This window comes from Oncorhynchus mykiss, chromosome 21 (assembly GCF_057628025.1).
Source record: "Oncorhynchus mykiss isolate SJ-2025 chromosome 21, ASM5762802v1, whole genome shotgun sequence".
NCBI lineage: Eukaryota > Metazoa > Chordata > Actinopteri > Salmoniformes > Salmonidae > Oncorhynchus > Oncorhynchus mykiss.
Window position 1 is genome coordinate 15,487,382 of NC_143042.1, and position 20,750 is coordinate 15,508,131.

At 43.1% G+C, this 20,750-nt stretch overlaps 2 protein-coding genes across 3 annotated transcripts in view; both read left to right on the forward strand.

Annotated features, from left to right (window-relative positions):
* The window catches only part of LOC110500114 (carbohydrate sulfotransferase 11), a 104,862-nt gene that overhangs the window by 66,664 nt on the left and 17,448 nt on the right, over window positions 1–20,750 (forward strand). The window lies entirely within an intron of this gene.
* On the forward strand, window positions 17,228–20,211 carry LOC110500113 (E3 ubiquitin-protein ligase TRIM39-like). The gene is made up of 2 exons (XM_036957398.2): window positions 17,228–17,898; window positions 18,081–20,211. The coding sequence occupies exon 2, from the start codon at window positions 18,083–18,085 to the stop codon at window positions 19,721–19,723; it is 1,641 nt and encodes a 546-aa protein (XP_036813293.2). The 5' UTR covers window positions 17,228–17,898; window positions 18,081–18,082; the 3' UTR covers window positions 19,724–20,211.

Consider the following 20,750-nt stretch of genomic DNA (forward strand, 5'->3'; position numbering starts at 1 on the left):
TAGATACTATACATCTGTCATGTTTCTAGTAGACTGTAGATACTATACATCTGTCATGTCTCTGGTTCTCTGGTAGACTGTAGATACTATACATCTGTCATGTCTCTGGTTCTCTGGTAGACTGTAGATACTCTACACCTGTCATGTATCTGGTCCTCTGGTAGACTGTAGATACTATACACCTGTCATGTATCTGGTCCTCTGGTAGACTGTAGATACTATACACCTGTCATGTATCTGGTCCTCTGGTAGACTGTAGATACTATACACCTGTCATGTATCTGGTCCTCTGGTAGACTGTAGATACTAAACACCTGTCATGTTTCTGGTAGACTGTAGATACTATACATCTGTCATGTCTCTGGTAGACTGTAGATACTATACACCTGTCAGGTTCTCTGGTAGACTGTAGATACTATACATCTGTCATGTTTCTGGTAGACTGTAGATACTATACATCTGTCATGTCTCTGGTAGACTGTAGATACTATAAACCTGTCATGTCTCTGGTCCTCTGGTAGACTGTAGATACTATACATCTGTCATGTCTCTGGTAGACTGTAGATACTATACATCTGTCATGTCTCTGGTAGACTGTAGATACTATACACCTGTCATGTTTCTGGTAGACTGTAGATACTATACATCTGTCATGTCTCTGGTAGACTGTAGATACTATAAACCTGTCATGTCTCTGGTCCTCTGGTAGACTGTAGATACTATACATCTGTCATGTCTCTGGTAGACTGTAGATACTATAAACCTGTCATGTCTCTGGTAGACTGTAGATACTATACACCTGTCATGTCTCTGGTAGACTGTAGATACTATACACCTGTCATGTTTCTGGTAGACTGTAGATACTATACATCTGTCATGTCTCTGGTAGACTGTAGATACTATACACCTGTCATGTCTCTGGTAGACTGTAGATACTATATACCTGTCATGTCTCTGGTAGACTGTAGATACTATACACCTGTCAGGTTCTCTGGTAGACTGTAGATACTATACACCTGTCATGTCTCTGGTAGACTGTAGATACTATACACCTGTCATGTCTCTGGTAGACTGTAGATATTATAAACCTGTCATGTCTCTGGTAGACTGTAGATACTATACACCTGTCATGTTTCTGGTAGACTGTCGATACTATACACCTGTCATGTCTCTGGTAGACTGTAGATACTATACACCTGTCAGGTTCTCTGGTAGACTGTAGATACTATACACCTGTCATGTTTCTGGTAGACTGTAGATACTATACACCTGTCATGTCTCTGGTAGACTGTGGATACTATACACCTGTCATGTCTCTGGTAGACTGTAGATACTAAACACCTGTCATGTTTCTGGTAGACTGTAGATACTATACACCTGTCATGTTTCTGGTAGACTGTAGATACTATACACCTGTCATGTCTCTGGTAGACTGTGGATACTATACACCTGTCATGTCTCTGGTAGACTGTAGATACTATACACCTGTCATGTCTCTGGTAGACTGTAGATACTATACACCTGTCATGTCTCTGGTAGACTGTGGATACTATACACCTGTCATGTCTCTGGTAGACTGTAGATACTATACACCTGTCATGTCTCTGGTAGACTGTGGATACTATACACCTGTCATGTCTCTGGTAGACTGTAGATACTATACACCTGTCATGTCTCTGGTAGACTGTAGATACTATACACCTGTCATGTCTCTGGTAGACTGTAGATACTATACATCTGTCATGTCTCTGGTAGACTGTAGATACTATACACCTGTCATGTCTCTGGTAGACTGTGGATACTATACATCTGTCATGTCTCTGGTAGACTGTAGATACTATACACCTGTCATGTCTCTGGTAGACTGTAGATACTATACACCTGTCATGTTTCTGGTAGACTGTAGATACTATACACCTGTCATGTCTCTGGTAGACTGTAGATACTATACACCTGTCATGTCTCTGGTAGACTGTAGATACTATACACCTGTCATGTTTCTGGTAGACTGTAGATACTATACACCTGTCATGTCTCTGGTAGACTGTAGATACTATACACCTGTCATGTTTCTGGTAGACTGTAGATACTATACACCTGTCATGTTTCTGGTAGACTGTAGATACTATACACCTGTCATGTCTCTGGTAGACTGTGGATACTATACACCTGTCATGTCTCTGGTAGACTGTAGATACTATACACCTGTCATGTCTCTGGTAGACTGTAGATACTATACACCTGTCATGTCTCTGGTAGACTGTAGATACTGTACACCTGTCATGTTTCTGGTAGACTGTAGATACTATACACCTGTCATGTCTCTGGTAGACTGTAGATACTATACACCTGTCATGTTTCTGGTAGACTGTAGATACTATACACCTGTCATGTTTCTGGTAGACTGTAGATACTATACACCTGTCATGTCTCTGGTAGACTGTAGATACTATACCCCTGTCATGTCTCTGGTAGACTGTAGATACTATACACCTGTCATGTCTCTGGTAGACTGTAGATACTATACACCTGTCATGTTTCTGGTAGACTGTAGATACTATACACCTGTCATGTTTCTGGTAGACTGTAGATACTATACACCTGTCATGTCTCTGGTAGACTGTAGATACTATACCCCTGTCATGTATCTGGTCCTCTGGTAGACTGTAGATACTATACACCTGTCATGTATCTGGTCCTCTGGTAGACTGTAGATACTATACATCTGTCATGTCTCTGGTAGACTGTAAATAATATACACCTGTCATGTCTCTGGTCCTCTGGTAGACTGTAGATACTCTACACCTGTCATGTTTCTGGTAGACTGTAGATACTAAACACCTGTCATGTCTCTGGTCCTCTGGTAGACTGTAGATACTATACACCTGTCATGTCTCTGGTAGACTGTAGATACTAAACACCTGTCATGTCTCTGGTCCTCTGGTAGACTGTAGATACTCTACACCTGTCATGTCTCTGGTAGACTAGATACTATATACCTGTCATGTCTCTGGTCCTCTGGTAGACTGTAGATACTATACACCTGTCATGTCTCTGGTAGACTAGATACTATACACCTGTCATGTCTCTGGTAGACTAGATACTATATACCTGTCATGTCTCTGGTCCTCTGGTAGACTGTAGATACTATACACCTGTCATGTCTCTGGTAGACTAGATACTATACACCTGTCATGTCTCTGGTAGACTAGATACTATATACCTGTCATGTCTCTGGTCCTCTGGTAGACTGTAGATACTATATACCTGTCATGTCTCTGGTCCTCTGGTAGACTGTAGATACTAAACACCTGTCATGTCTCTGGTAGACTAGATACTATATACCTGTCATGTCTCTGGTAGACTGTAGATACTATACACCTGTCATGTCTCTGGTAGACTGTAGATACTATACACCTGTCATGTCTCTGGTAGACTGTAGATACTATACACCTGTCATGTCTCTGGTAGACTGTAGATACTATACACCTGTCATGTCTCTGGTAGACTGTAGATACTAAACATCTGTCATGTCTCTGGTCCTCTGGTAGACTGTAGATACTAAACACCTGTCATGTCTCTGGTAGACTAGATACTATATACCTGTCATGTCTCTGGTCCTCTGGTAGACTGTAGATACTAAACACCTGTCATGTCTCTGGTAGACTAGATACTATATACCTGTCATGTCTCTGGTCCTCTGGTAGACTGTAGATACTATACATCTGTCATGTCTCTGGTAGACTAGATACTATACACCTGTCATGTCTCTGGTCCTCTGGTAGACTGTAGAAACTATACACCTGTCATGTCTCTGGTAGACTAGATACTATATACCTGTCATGTCTCTGGTAGACTAGATACTATATACCTGTCATGTCTCTGGTCCTCTGGTAGACTGTAGATACTATACACCTGTCATGTCTCTGGTAGACTGTAGATACTATACACCTGTCATGTCTCTGGTAGACTAGATACTATATACCTGTCATGTCTCTGGTCCTCTGGTAGACTGTAGATACTAAACACCTGTCATGACTCTGGTCCTCTGGTAGACTGTAGATACTATACACCTGTCATGTCTCTGGTAGACTGTAGATACTATACACCTGTCATGTCTCTGGTCCTCTGGTAGACTGTAGATACTATACACCTGTCATGTCTCTGGTAGACTGTAGATACTATACACCTGTCATGTCTCTGGTAGACTGTAGATACTATATACCTGTCATGTCTCTGGTCCTCTGGTAGACTGTAGATACTATACACCTGTCATGTCTCTGGTAGACTGTAGATACTATATACCTGTCATGTCTCTGGTCCTCTGGTAGACTGTAGATACTATACACCTGTCATGTCTCTGGTAGACTGTAGATACTATACATCTGTCATGTCTCTGGTAGACTGTAGATACTATACACCTGTCATGTCTCTGGTAGACTGTAGATACTATACACCTGTCATGTCTCTGGTAGACTGTAGATACTATACATCTGTCATGTCTCTGGTAGACTGTAGATACTATACATCTGTCATGTCTCTGGTTCTCTGGTAGACTGTAGATACTCTACACCTGTCATGTATCTGGTCCTCTGGTAGACTGTAGATACTATACACCTGTCATGTATCTGGTCCTCCGGATAGACTGTAGATACTATACATCTGTCATGTCTCTGGTTCTCTGGTAGACTGTAGATACTAAACATCTGTCATGTCTCTGGTAGACTAGATACTATATACCTGTCATGTCTCTGGTCCTCTGGTAGACTGTAGATACTAAACATCTGTCATGTCTCTGGTAGACTGTAGATAATATATACCTGTCATGTCTCTGGTAGACTGTAGATACTATATACCTGTCATGTCTCTGGTAGACTGTAGATACTATACATCTGTCATGTCTCTGGTAGACTGTAGATACTATACATCTGTCATGTTTCTAGTAGACTGTAGATACTATACATCTGTCATGTCTCTGGTTCTCTGGTAGACTGTAGATACTATACATCTGTCATGTCTCTGGTTCTCTGGTAGACTGTAGATACTCTACACCTGTCATGTATCTGGTCCTCTGGTAGACTGTAGATACTATACACCTGTCATGTATCTGGTCCTCTGGTAGACTGTAGATACTATACACCTGTCATGTATCTGGTCCTCTGGTAGACTGTAGATACTATACACCTGTCATGTATCTGGTCCTCTGGTAGACTGTAGATACTAAACACCTGTCATGTTTCTGGTAGACTGTAGATACTATACATCTGTCATGTCTCTGGTAGACTGTAGATACTATACACCTGTCAGGTTCTCTGGTAGACTGTAGATACTATACATCTGTCATGTCTCTGGTCCTCTGGTAGACTGTAGATACTATACATCTGTCATGTCTCTGGTAGACTGTAGATACTATACATCTGTCATGTCTCTGGTAGACTGTAGATACTATACACCTGTCATGTTTCTGGTAGACTGTAGATACTATACATCTGTCATGTCTCTGGTAGACTGTAGATACTATAAACCTGTCATGTCTCTGGTCCTCTGGTAGACTGTAGATACTATACATCTGTCATGTCTCTGGTAGACTGTAGATACTATAAACCTGTCATGTCTCTGGTAGACTGTAGATACTATACACCTGTCATGTCTCTGGTAGACTGTAGATACTATACACCTGTCATGTTTCTGGTAGACTGTAGATACTATACATCTGTCATGTCTCTGGTAGACTGTAGATACTATACACCTGTCATGTCTCTGGTAGACTGTAGATACTATATACCTGTCATGTCTCTGGTAGACTGTAGATACTATACACCTGTCAGGTTCTCTGGTAGACTGTAGATACTATACACCTGTCATGTCTCTGGTAGACTGTAGATACTATACACCTGTCATGTCTCTGGTAGACTGTAGATACTATACACCTGTCAGGTTCTCTGGTAGACTGTAGATACTATACACCTGTCATGTCTCTGGTAGACTGTAGATACTATACATCTGTCATGTCTCTGGTAGACTGTAGATACTATACATCTGTCATGTCTCTGGTAGACTGTAGATACTATACACCTGTCAGGTTCTCTGGTAGACTGTAGATACTATACACCTGTCATGTCTCTGGTAGACTGTAGATACTAAACACCTGTCATGTTTCTGGTAGACTGTCGATACTATACACCTGTCATGTCTCTGGTAGACTGTAGATACTATACATCTGTCATGTCTCTGGTTCTCTGGTAGACTGTAGATACTATACCCCTGTCATGTATCTGGTCCTCTGGTAGACTGTAGATACTATACACCTGTCATGTATCTGGTCCTCTGGTAGACTGTAGATACTATACACCTGTCATGTCTCTGGTAGACTGTAGATACTATACACCTGTCATGTCTCTGGTAGACTGTAGATACTATACACCTGTCAGGTTCTCTGGTAGACTGTAGATACTATACACCTGTCATGTTTCTGGTAGACTGTAGATACTATACACCTGTCATGTCTCTGGTAGACTGTAGATACTATACACCTGTCATGTCTCTGGTTCTCTGGTAGACTGTAGATACTATATACCTGTCATGTCTCTGGTCCTCTGGTAGACTGTAGATACTATACACCTGTCATGTATCTGGTCCTCTGGTAGACTGTAGATACTATACACCTGTCATGTTTCTGGTAGACTGTCGATACTATACATCTGTCATGTCTCTGGTAGACTGTAGATACTATACACCTGTCAGGTTCTCTGGTAGACTGTAGATACTATACACCTGTCATGTTTCTGGTAGACTGTAGATACTATACACCTGTCATGTCTCTGGTAGACTGTAGATACTATACACCTGTCATGTCTCTGGTAGACTGTAGATACTATACCCCTGTCATGTATCTGGTCCTCTGGTAGACTGTAGATACTATACACCTGTCATGTATCTGGTCCTCTGGTAGACTGTAGATACCATACACCTGTCATGTTTCTGGTAGACTGTAGATACTATAAACCTGTCATGTCTCTGGTAGACTGTAGATACTATACACCTGTCATGTTTCTGGTAGACTGTCGATACTATACATCTGTCATGTCTCTGGTAGACTGTAGATACTATACATCTGTCATGTCTCTGGTAGACTGTAGATAATATACACCTGTCATGTCTCTGGTCCTCTGGTAGACTGTAGATACTCTACACCTGTCATGTTTCTGGTAGACTGTAGATACTATATACCTGTCATGTCTCTGGTAGACTGTAGATACTATATACCTGTCATGTCTCTGGTAGACTGTAGATACTAAACACCTGTCATGTCTCTGGTCCTCTGGTAGACTGTAGATACTATACACCTGTCATGTCTCTGGTAGACTGTAGATACTAAACACCTGTCATGTCTCTGGTCCTCTGGTAGACTGTAGATACTCTACACCTGTCATGTCTCTGGTAGACTAGATACTATATACCTGTCATGTCTCTGGTCCTCTGGTAGACTGTAGATACTATACACCTGTCATGTCTCTGGTAGACTAGATACTATACACCTGTCATGTCTCTGGTAGACTAGATACTATATACCTGTCATGTCTCTGGTCCTCTGGTAGACTGTAGATACTATACACCTGTCATGTCTCTGGTAGACTAGATACTATACACCTGTCATGTCTCTGGTAGACTAGATACTATATACCTGTCATGTCTCTGGTCCTCTGGTAGACTGTAGATACTATATACCTGTCATGTCTCTGGTCCTCTGGTAGACTGTAGATACTAAACACCTGTCATGTCTCTGGTAGACTAGATACTATATACCTGTCATGTCTCTGGTAGACTGTAGATACTATACACCTGTCATGTCTCTGGTAGACTGTAGATACTATACACCTGTCATGTCTCTGGTAGACTGTAGATACTATACACCTGTCATGTCTCTGGTAGACTGTAGATACTATACACCTGTCATGTCTCTGGTAGACTGTAGATACTAAACATCTGTCATGTCTCTGGTCCTCTGGTAGACTGTAGATACTAAACACCTGTCATGTCTCTGGTAGACTAGATACTATATACCTGTCATGTCTCTGGTCCTCTGGTAGACTGTAGATACTAAACACCTGTCATGTCTCTGGTAGACTAGATACTATATACCTGTCATGTCTCTGGTCCTCTGGTAGACTGTAGATACTATACATCTGTCATGTCTCTGGTAGACTAGATACTATACACCTGTCATGTCTCTGGTCCTCTGGTAGACTGTAGAAACTATACACCTGTCATGTCTCTGGTAGACTAGATACTATATACCTGTCATGTCTCTGGTAGACTAGATACTATATACCTGTCATGTCTCTGGTCCTCTGGTAGACTGTAGATACTATACACCTGTCATGTCTCTGGTAGACTGTAGATACTAAACACCTGTCATGTCTCTGGTCCTCTGGTAGACTGTAGATACTATACACCTGTCATGTCTCTGGTAGACTGTAGATACTATACACCTGTCATGTCTCTGGTCCTCTGGTAGACTGTAGATACTAAACACCTGTCATGTCTCTGGTAGACTAGATACTATATACCTGTCATGTCTCTGGTCCTCTGGTAGACTGTAGATACTATACATCTGTCATGTCTCTGGTAGACTAGATACTATACACCTGTCATGTCTCTGGTCCTCTGGTAGACTGTAGAAACTATACACCTGTCATGTCTCTGGTAGACTAGATACTATATACCTGTCATGTCTCTGGTAGACTAGATACTATATACCTGTCATGTCTCTGGTCCTCTGGTAGACTGTAGATACTATACACCTGTCATGTCTCTGGTAGACTGTAGATACTAAACACCTGTCATGTCTCTGGTCCTCTGGTAGACTGTAGATACTATACACCTGTCATGTCTCTGGTAGACTGTAGATACTATACACCTGTCATGTCTCTGGTCCTCTGGTAGACTGTAGATACTATACACCTGTCATGTCTCTGGTAGACTGTAGATACTATACACCTGTCATGTCTCTGGTAGACTGTAGATACTATATACCTGTCATGTCTCTGGTCCTCTGGTAGACTGTAGATACTATACACCTGTCATGTCTCTGGTAGACTGTAGATACTATATACCTGTCATGTCTCTGGTCCTCTGGTAGACTGTAGATACTATACACCTGTCATGTCTCTGGTAGACTGTAGATACTCTACACCTGTCATGTCTCTGGTAGACTAGATACTATATACCTGTCATGTCTCTGGTCCTCTGGTAGACTGTAGATACTATACATCTGTCATGTCTCTGGTAGACTGTAGATACTATACACCTGTCATGTCTCTGGTAGACTGTAGATACTATATACCTGTCATGTCTCTGGTAGACTAGATACTATATACCTGTCATGTGTCTGGTCCTCTGGTAGACTGTAGATACTATACACCTGTCATGTCTCTGGTAGACTGTAGATACTCTACACCTGTCATGTCTCTGGTAGACTAGATACTATATACCTGTCATGTCTCTGGTCCTCTGGTAGACTGTAGATACTATACACCTGTCATGTCTCTGGTAGACTGTAGATACTATATACCTGTCATGTCTCTGGTAGACTAGATACTATATACCTGTCATGTCTCTGGTCCTCTGGTAGACTGTAGATACTATACACCTGTCATGTCTCTGGTAGACTAGATACTATATACCTGTCATGTCTCTGGTCCTCTGGTAGACTGTAGATACTAAACACCTTTCATGTCTCTGGTAGACTGTAGATACTATACACCTGTCATGTCTCTGGTAGACTAGATACTATATACCTGTCATGTCTCTGGTCCTCTGGTAGACTGTAGATACTAAACACCTGTCATGTCTCTGGTCCTCTGGTAGACTGTAGATACTAAACATCTGTCATGTCTCTGGTCCTCTGGTAGACTTTAGATACTAAACACCTGTCATGTCTCTGGTAGACTAGATACTATATACCTGTCATGTCTCTGGTCCTCTGGTAGACTGTCGATACTATACATCTGTCATGTCTCTGGTAGACTGTAGATACTATACACCTGTCATGTCTCTGGTAGACTGTAGATACTAAACACCTGTCATGTCTCTGGTAGACTGTAGATACTATACACCTGTCATGTTTCTGGTCCTCTGGTAGACTGTAGATACTATACACCTGTCATGTCTCTGGTAGACTGTAGATACTATACACCTGTCAGGTTCTCTGGTAGACTGTAGATACTAAACATCTGTCATGTCTCTGGTAGACTGTAGATACTATACACCTGTCATGTCTCTGGTAGACTGTAGATAATATACACCTGTCATGTCTCTGGTAGACTGTAGATACTATACACCTGTCATGTCTCTGGTAGACTGTAGATACTATACACCTGTCATGTCTCTGGTCCTCTGGTAGACTGTAGATACTATATACCTGTCATGTCTCTGGTAGACTGTAGATAATATACACCTGTCATGTCTCTGGTAGACTGTAGATACTATACACCTGTCATGTCTCTGGTAGACTGTAGATAATATACACCTGTCATGTCTCTGGTCCTCTGGTAGACTGTAGATATTATATACCTGTCATGTCTCTGGTAGACTGTAGATACTATATACCTGTCATGTCTCTGGTCCTCTGGTAGACTGTAGATACTATACACCTGTCATGTTTCTGGTAGACTGTAGATACTAAACATCTGTCATGTCTCTGGTCCTCTGGTAGACTGTAGATACTATACACCTGTCATGTCTCTGGTAGACTGTAGATAATATACACCTGTCATGTCTCTGGTCCTCTGGTAGACTGTAGATATTATATACCTGTCATGTCTCTGGTAGACTGTAGATACTATATACCTGTCATGTCTCTGGTAGACTGTAGATACTATATACCTGTCTTGTCTCTGGTCCTCTGGTAGACTGTAGATACTATACACCTGTCATGTTTCTGGTAGACTGTAGATACTAAACATCTGTCATGTCTCTGGTCCTCTGGTAGACTGTAGATACTATATACCTGTCATGTCTCTGGTAGACTGTAGATACTAAACACCTGTCATGTCTCTGGTCCTCTGGTAGACTGTAGATACTATACACCTGTCATGTCTCTGGTAGACTAGATACTATATACCTGTCATGTCTCTGGTCCTCTGGTAGACTGTAGATACTAAACACCTGTCATGTCTCTGGTAGACTGTAGATACTCTACACCTGTCATGTCTCTGGTAGACTAGATACTATATACCTGTCATGTCTCTGGTCCTCTGGTAGACTGTAGATACTATACACCTGTCATGTCTCTGGTAGACTGTAGATACTAAACACCTGTCATGTCTCTGGTCCTCTGGTAGACTGTAGATACTATATACCTGTCATGTCTCTGGTAGACTGTAGATGCTAAACACCTGTCATGTCTCTGGTCCTCTGGTAGACTGTAGATACTATACACCTGTCATGTCTCTGGTAGACTGTAGATACTAAACACCTGTCATGTCTCTGGTCCTCTGGTAGACTGTAGATACTCTACACCTGTCATGTCTCTGGTAGACTAGATACTATATACCTGTCATGTCTCTGCTCCTCTGGTAGACTGTAGATACTATACACCTGTCATGTCTCTGGTCCTCTGGTAGACTGTAGATACTATACACCTGTCATGTCTCTGGTCCTCTGGTAGACTGTAGATACTATACACCTGTCATGTCTCTGGTCCTCTGGTAGACTGTAGATACTCTACACCTGTCATGTCTCTGGTCCTCTGGTAGACTGTAGATACTAAACACCTGTCATGTCTCTGGTCCTCTGGTAGACTGTAGATACTAAACACCTGTCATGTCTCTGGTCCTCTGGTAGACTGTAGATACTATACACCTGTCATGTCTCTGGTAGACTGTAGATACTAAACACCTGTCATGTCTCTGGTCCTCTGGTAGACTGTAGATACTAAACACCTGTCATGTCTCTGGTCCTCTGGTAGACTGTAGATACTCTACACCTGTCATGTCTCTGGTAGACTGTAGATACTAAACACCTGTCATGTCTCTGGTCCTCTGGTAGACTGTAGATACTCTACACCTGTCATGTCTCTGGTAGACTGTAGATACTATACACCTGTCATGTCTCTGGTAGACTGTAGATACTATACATCTGTCATGTCTCTGGTAGACTGTAGATACTATACACCTGTCATGTCTCTGGTAGACTGTAGATACTATACACCTGTCATGTCTCTGGTAGACTGTAGATACTATACACCTGTCATGTCTCTGGTAGACTGTAGATACTATACACCTGTCATGTCTCTGGTAGACTGTAGATACTATACACCTGTCATGTCTCTGGTAGACTGTAGATACTATACACCTGTCATGTCTCTGGTAGACTGTAGATACTATACATCTGTCATGTCTCTGGTCCTCTGGTAGACTGTAGATACTATACACCTGTCATGTCTCTGGTCCTCTGGTAGACTGTAGATACTATACACCTGTCATGTCTCTGGTCCTCTGGTAGACTGTAGATACTCTACACCTGTCATGTCTCTGGTCCTCTGGTAGACTGTAGATACTAAACACCTGTCATGTCTCTGGTCCTCTGGTAGACTGTAGATACTAAACACCTGTCATGTCTCTGGTCCTCTGGTAGACTGTAGATACTATACACCTGTCATGTCTCTGGTAGACTGTAGATACTAAACACCTGTCATGTCTCTGGTCCTCTGGTAGACTGTAGATACTAAACACCTGTCATGTCTCTGGTCCTCTGGTAGACTGTAGATACTCTACACCTGTCATGTCTCTGGTAGACTGTAGATACTAAACACCTGTCATGTCTCTGGTCCTCTGGTAGACTGTAGATACTCTACACCTGTCATGTCTCTGGTAGACTGTAGATACTATACACCTGTCATGTCTCTGGTAGACTGTAGATACTATACATCTGTCATGTCTCTGGTAGACTGTAGATACTATACACCTGTCATGTCTCTGGTAGACTGTAGATACTATACACCTGTCATGTCTCTGGTAGACTGTAGATACTATACACCTGTCATGTCTCTGGTAGACTGTAGATACTATACACCTGTCATGTCTCTGGTAGACTGTAGATACTATACACCTGTCATGTCTCTGGTAGACTGTAGATACTATACACCTGTCATGTCTCTGGTAGACTGTAGATACTATACATCTGTCATGTCTCTGGTCCTCTGGTAGACTGTAGATACTATACACCTGTCATGTCTCTGGTAGACTGTAGATACTATACACCTGTCATGTCTCCGGTCCTCTGGTAGACTGCAGATACTATACACCTGTCATGTCTCTGGTAGACTGTAGATACTAAACATCTGTCATGTCTCTGGTCCTCTGGTAGACTGTAGATACTATACACCTGTCATGTCTCTGGTAGACTGTAGATACTATACACCTGTCATGTCTCTGGTCCTCTGGTAGACTGTAGATACTATACACCTGTCATGTCTCTGGTAGACTGTAGATACTATACACCTGTCATGTCTCTGGTAGACTGTAGATACTATACACCTGTCATGTCTCTGGTAGACTGTAGATACTATACACCTGTCATGTCTCTGGTAGACTGTAGATACTATACACCTGTCATGTCTCTGGTAGACTGTAGATACTATACATCTGTCATGTCTCTGGTCCTCTGGTAGACTGTAGATACTATACACCTGTCATGTCTCTGGTAGACTGTAGATACTATACACCTGTCATGTCTCTGGTCCTCTGGTAGACTGTAGATACTATACACCTGTCATGTCTCTGGTAGACTGTAGATACTATACACCTGTCATGTCTCTGGTAGACTGTAGATACTATACATCTGTCATGTCTCTGGTCCTCTGGTAGACTGTAGATACTATACATCTGTCATGTCTCTGGTAGACTGTAGATACTATACACCTGTCATGTCTCTGGTCCTCTGGTAGACTGTAGATACTATACACCTGTCATGTCTCTGGTAGACTGTAGATACTATACACCTGTCATGTCTCTGGTAGACTAGATACTATATACCTGTCATGTCTCTGGTCCTCTGGTAGACTGTAGATACTATACACCTGTCATGTCTCTGGTAGACTGTAGATACTAAACATCTGTCATGTCTCTGGTCCTCTGGTAGACTGTAGATACTGTACACCTGTCATGTCTCTGGTAGACTGTAGATACTAAACATCTGTCATGTCTCTGGTCCTCTGGTAGACTGTAGATACTATACACCTGTCATGTCTCTGGTAGACTGTAGATACTAAACACCTGTCATGTCTCTGGTAGACTGTAGATACTATACATCTGTCATGTCTCTGGTAGACTGTAGATACTATACACCTGTCATGTCTCTGGTAGACTGTAGATACTAAACATCTGTCATGTCTCTGGTCCTCTGGTAGACTGTAGATACTATACACCTGTCATGTCTCTGGTAGACTGTAGATACTAAACACCTGTCATATCTCTGGTCCTCTGGTAGACTGTAGATACTCTACACCTGTCATGTCTCTGGTAGACTGTAGATACTAAACATCTGTCATGTCTCTGGTCCTCTGGTAGACTGTAGATACTCTACACCTGTCATGTCTCTGGTAGACTGTAGATACTATATACCTGTCATGTCTCTGGTCCTCTGGTAGACTGTAGATACTCTACACCTGGCATGTCTCTGGTTCTGAAGCTACTGTCACGGTGGAGGAGTTTTGAAATGCGTCAACATGCAGTGGATTTCTACTCTGCCCTCTATAAGGCGGAGGATTGTGACTCTCTGTGTACTGAACAGTTGTTACACGGTCTTCCTCAATTGGGACCTGAGCAGAGAGTCGCATTGGACTCTGACATTACACTGCAAGAGCTGTCCACAGCAGTTATGCAGCTCTCAACAGGCCGAGCCCCTGGAATCGATGGTTTACCATCTGAGTTTTATAAGCACTTTTGGGGATGATTTTTATGAAGTGGTGTGTGAATCTTTTCATGAGGGTTCTCTTCCTGTATCCTGTCAACGTGCGGTGCTTCCACTGTTGCCAAAAAAGGGGGATTTGGCTCTCATAAAAAATTGGAGACCTGTTGCTTTGCTGTGTGCTGAATACAAAATTGTTTCTAAATGTCTCTCAAACAGGTTGAAAGAGTAACTGGGATTGTTGATCCACAAGGACCAGTCCTACTGTGTACCTGATCGCTCTGTTGTTGACAACTTATTTCTGATAAGAGATGTTTTAGACATTTGTAAACTCTCTGATGTGAATGTGGGTTTACTTTCTTTGGATCAGGAGAAGGCTTTTGACTGTGTGGACCACCAGTACTTGTTCAAAACAATGAAAGCCTTTGGGTTTGGGGATGTTGTTTTGTCTTGGATGAATTTACTGTATGCTGGGGCCTCGTGTATGGTGAAGGTGGGGGGTGGTTTGAGTTGCCCCATCCCTGTCCAAAGGGGCATCAGGCAGGGATGCCCAATTTCAGGGCAGTTATATAGTCTGGTGATTGAACCAATGCTTTGTTTTTTAAGAGCGAAGCTTATTGGTTTCTCTGTGCCAGGTGTAATGAAGGGTCCCACGATAGCACTGTCTGCGTATGCAGATGACGTGATCGTTTTTATTACGGGGTGAGGATGTTAAGGCTCTCAAACACTTTAAAGGTGTATGAGGGGGCCTCCTCAGCTAGAGTCAATTGGGGAAAGAGTGAAGCGTCTTATAGGGGAAGGGACCTGGTAGAACTGATCACTGAAGGGTTTGTGTTGTGTTGCTTAATTTTGTGTTAGGGGCAGCACAATTAGCGATATGGAAGACCTGAAAGAACAGTATTCGGGGACAGGGGTCTGTGGATGTGATGGGAATGCTGGCAGCGAGACTAAGGGTGAAGTTTGCCTATTATAAACGTGTCAACAATATTGATCTGTTTTTGAGTATATGGGGTATTCAGAGGCTGTTGTGTTTAGTTACTGTGGAGGAGGAATTGGAGTTGTGTTTTTATTTTTTTTTACCCCTTTTTCTCCCCAATTTCGTGGTATCCAATTGTTTAGTAGCTACTATCGTGTCTCATCGCTACAACTCCCATACGGGCTCGGGAGAGACGAAGGTTGAAAGTCACGCGTTCTCCGATACACAACCCAACCAAGCCGCACTGCTTCTTAACACAGCGCGCATCCAACCCGGAAGCCAGCCGCACCAATGTGTGGAAGGAAACACCGTGCACCTGGCAACCTTGGTTAGCGTGCACAGCGCCCATTCCGCCACAGGAGTCGCTGGTGCGCGATGAGACAAGGATTTCCCTACCGGCCAAACCCTCCCTAACCCGGACGACGCTAGGCCAATTGTGCGTCGCCCCACGGACCTCCCGGTCACGGCCGGTTACGACAGAGCCTGGGCGCGAACCCAGAGTCTCTGGTGGCACAGCTGGCGCTGCAGTACAGCACCCTTAACCACTGCGCCACCCGGGAGGCCCGGAGTTGTGTTTTTAATTGATGTGTAACTGTGGTTTTGTATGAGTATTTATTGTGTGGTGGGCCCCCAGACCCAATAAAGATGATTTAAAACTCAAACTCTCTCTCTCTCTCGCTCTCTCTCTCTCTCGCTCTCTCTCTCTCTCTCTCGCTCTCTCTCGCTCTCTCTCGCTCTCTCTCGCTCTGGTTTTATTTCCCCTGAGAACCTGTCTCTATTATCTGGTTACATGTACATGCATTTAGATATCCCACACTCCCCTTTTCTAAATCGGCCATCTCAGGGTGTGGTGCCAGTGTCACCTCACTTAGTACATTTGTATGTGTGTGCCAGCGCCACTATGCTGGTGTGTGTATATGTACCTGTGTTGTCTGGTCAGAGCCAGTGGAAACATCCTGTGTTGTGCTGCTGCCATAGACATTGCTCCCTTTCAACAGAGCTTCCTCTCCCTCTTCCTCTCTCCTCTTCCTCTCTCCTCTTTCCTCTCTCCCATCTTTTTCTCTCTGTCCTCTCATGGGATTTCCCTAATCTGAAGCCTAGTTACACCATTTCTCTGGAAGAAGGTTGCAGTCTTTTAAATGTTTTTCTTTAACTTTTCTTTAACTATTTATTTCTCTGTCTGGTCTTGCTCCTCATAAATGGCGTCATGGAAAACTCATACCGCCTGGTCTGCCCTCTGTGGAAAATATGATTTTACCTCATAAAACAGTAACCTTGTCAGGGTTTTATAGTGTGTGGCCACAGAGCAGTGTTCATGTCAGGTGCTTCCTGGTTCTATAGTACAGAGAGAGGGAAGAGAGGAGGGGGAGTTACAGGTGAGATTAGTATGAGAAAGAGAGGTTAACTCTTCCAACACAATGTGTTGTGTTTTCTCTTGGCTGTCTGAAGATGTGAGCTGATGCTGTAGAATCAGGTGGATCCTCATGTGAGTGATGCCCCTGCAGTGGTACAGGTGTGTGTGTGATCGGTAAACTGTTAGCTTCATGCCTGCGTGGCCTGTGAATTCCAGGCTGTGGGAGTGAAGAGAAGCAGCAGGGGTCAGAGACAGACTGCCCTCAGTCCTCTACACTGTGTGTGTGTGTGTGTGTGTTGACCGCAGGGATTCACACATTGTGATTCTAGGAAGAGTAATGTAAAAGCTGTAGTGACTTTAGTCCTTGTTTATTCAACACTGTTTTAATCAGTATGACGATCAGTTACAGCTCAGCCGTGTAAAGGGTTAACTGTTCCAGGAAGAGAATCACACAGCAGTATCTGGTGGGGAGGAGCATCACTATCGTCACTTTGTTGAACTGAAACAGACGTACAGTATATTGTTTACGGGACCAAACTCTCCAGCACTTCAGAAATCTACTAAATAGCTACACGTTCAGACTACACGCTGACTCTCCTAACCTTTGACACCACAAACAGAAAGGACAAGAGATATCATCCACAAAAACATCCAGGTGAGTAGAGAGACTTACACTTTTCAATCTACGCTTATCAGACGTGTGTCTTTGTTGTATCGTCATGTATCAACATTCATTAATATAATCAGATAAGACAATGTTAACAACTCTCAAGCTAAATATATCAAGAACTGACTGATTCCAAATGGTTTATGGTTTCACCTTTGGTCTCTGTCTAGATATGGCCACCTCCAGCAGTCTCCTGTCTGAAGAGCAGTTCCTGTGTTCTATCTGTCTGGATGTGTTCACTGAGCCAGTCTCTACTTCATGTGGACACAACTTCTGCAAGGCCTGTATCACAAAGTACTGGGATAGGGATGACCTGTGCCAGTGTCCCATGTGTAAAAATACATTTGATAAGAGACCAGATCTGTTCGTCAATACTTTCATTTCTGAGATGGCTGCTCAGTTCAGACAGACAGTTGAAGTGAAAACTACCAGCAGCCCGGACCAATGCTCTGCCATGATAGTAGAAGTGTCCTGTGACATCTGCACTGGGATGAAGCTCAAGGCCCTGAAGTCCTGTCTGGTGTGTCAGACCTCTTACTGTGAGACTCATCTGGAGCCTCATCAGAGAGTCGCAGCCTTAAAGAGACACAAGCTGATCAACCCTGTGGAGAACCTGGAAGACAGGATGTGTAGGAAGCATGAGAGACCTCTAGAGCTGTTCTGTAGGAGTGACCAGACATGTCTTTGTGTCTTGTGCTTGAAAGCAGACCACATGACTCATGACGCTGTCCTTCTAGAGGAAGAGTATGGAGAGAGGAAGGCTCAGTTGGGGAAGACTGAGGCAGAAGTGCAGCAGATGATCCAGGAGAGACTGAAGAAGGTTCAGGAGATCAAACACTCAGTAGATCTCAGCAAGAGAGAGGCAGAGAGAGAGATATCAGACAGTGTCCAGGTCTTCACTGCTCTGGTTCGCTCCATTGAGAGAAGTCAGGCTGAGCTCATTGAGGTGATTGAGGAGAAACAGAAAGCAGCAGAGAGGCAGGCTGAAGGGCTCATTAAAGAGCTGGAGCAGGAAATCACTGAGCTACAGAGGAGAAGCACTGAGCTGGAGCAGCTCTCACACACTGAGGACCACCTCCACCTCCTACAGAGCTTTCCATCCCTCTGCACCCCTCCAGACACCAAGGACTGGTCTGAGATCAGTGTTCACAGTGATCTGTGTGTGGGGACTGTGAGGAGAGCTGTGTCTCAACTGGAGGAGACACTGAATAAAGAGATGGAGAAGCTGCCTGAAGTCAAACTGAAGAGGATTCAGCAGTATGCAGTGGATGTGACTCTTGACCCTGATACAGCTCATCCCAAACTCATCTTTTCTGAAGATGGGAAACAGGTGAGAGATGGAAACACAGAGCAGGATCTCCCAGACAAGCCAGTTAGGTTTTCCAACTGTATCTGTATCTTGGGAAAGGAGGGCTTCTCCTCAGGGAGATTCTACTATGAGGTGATGGTTAAGGGGAAGACTGACTGGGATTTAGGGGTGGCCAGAGAGTCCATCATCAGGAAGGGGGATATCACACTGAGCCCTAAGAATGGATACTGGACTGTGTGGCTGAGAAAAGGAAATGAGTACGAGGCTCTTTCTAGCACCCGTGTCCTGCTCTCCCTGAGAGAGAAGCCCCAGAAGGTGGGGGTGTTTGTGGATTATGAGGAGGGTCAGGTTTCCTTTTATGATGTGGAGGCCAGGTCTCTTATCTACTCTTTCACTGGCTGCACCTTCACAGAGAAACTCTATCCATACTTCAGCCCCTCTAGCAATGATGGTGGTAAAAACTCTGCCCCTATGATCATCTCTCCTGTCAATCACACAACATGACGTTTAACCTGAAAATGTACTGAAATGTGTACATTTCGTCTGTTGTCCTACATCAGAGAACATTTCAATGTAATATTCCTACTGACGTGGTTGTTGTTTGTTATCATCAGCATCATGTCAGTCTGTTAGACATGATGAGTAGCCTACAGTATGCAGCAGCATTGTAAGATATGAAAGCATCTCTCCAGGCTCATACCGAGGTATGATTCATATCTGGGAGTTACATTTCAGAGGAATTTCTGATCATGAGATAATTCAAGCAATATGTTTGTTTTTTAAGCTCATGTATTGTTTGCACTGTATATCTCTGTGGATCCACCTATAATGAACTGGGATGTGCCTGGAGTAAAATTCAGGATTTTTAGAAAATGAAATCCAGTTGAATATTGACCAAATTGGAATTCTTTCTCGTAGTCCTGCTGTCCCCGATGTTTACAGTAGTGATGGCTATGACATCCGTTATACAAATAAAGTCACCTGTTATGGCACCTTGTCTGTTCTGCCTGTCTGCACATTCATTGTGAATAGAGTAAGATAATAAGTGAGTGAACGAATGAAGAGGAATGGAAGAGAGACAGATATGACAGGACATCTGATTGTTGACGTTAAACCCAGGCCATAAATCCAAACTTGAAACAATTGTAAATAAGCGCCCGAGAGAAAAAAAAGTTCAGCCACGTAAAGGGTTAACGGGCAATTATTCCACTTTTCAACCTCATATTCATCATATTCAGCACCAAACCAGTGTCTCTAGAATATTATGTGAAAATTGTACGTTTTTATGATCAGTGGATAAAAAGATAAGAAGAAAGGTCCCCAAAAAATGTTCCTCTGTGACATCACAGGGTACAGTAGGATTAAAAGTTTTTAAAAAACAGTGATTTTCAAAACCTGCAACGAGTTTCTAGCCAGATGGAGGGTATTTTCTCGCTCCCCACCTCACCGCGAATCTCATAGTGTTTGAAAATCACAGATTTAAAAAAAACTTTGATGTGACTGTGTAGAACTTTTTAACCCAACATCAGTG

Bases quoted from the DNA above. Each gene is read 5' to 3' on its own strand.
- LOC110500113 (XM_036957398.2), top strand. From the start codon at position 18,083: ATGGCCACCTCCAGCAGTCTCCTGTCTGAAGAGCAGTTCCTGTGTTCT.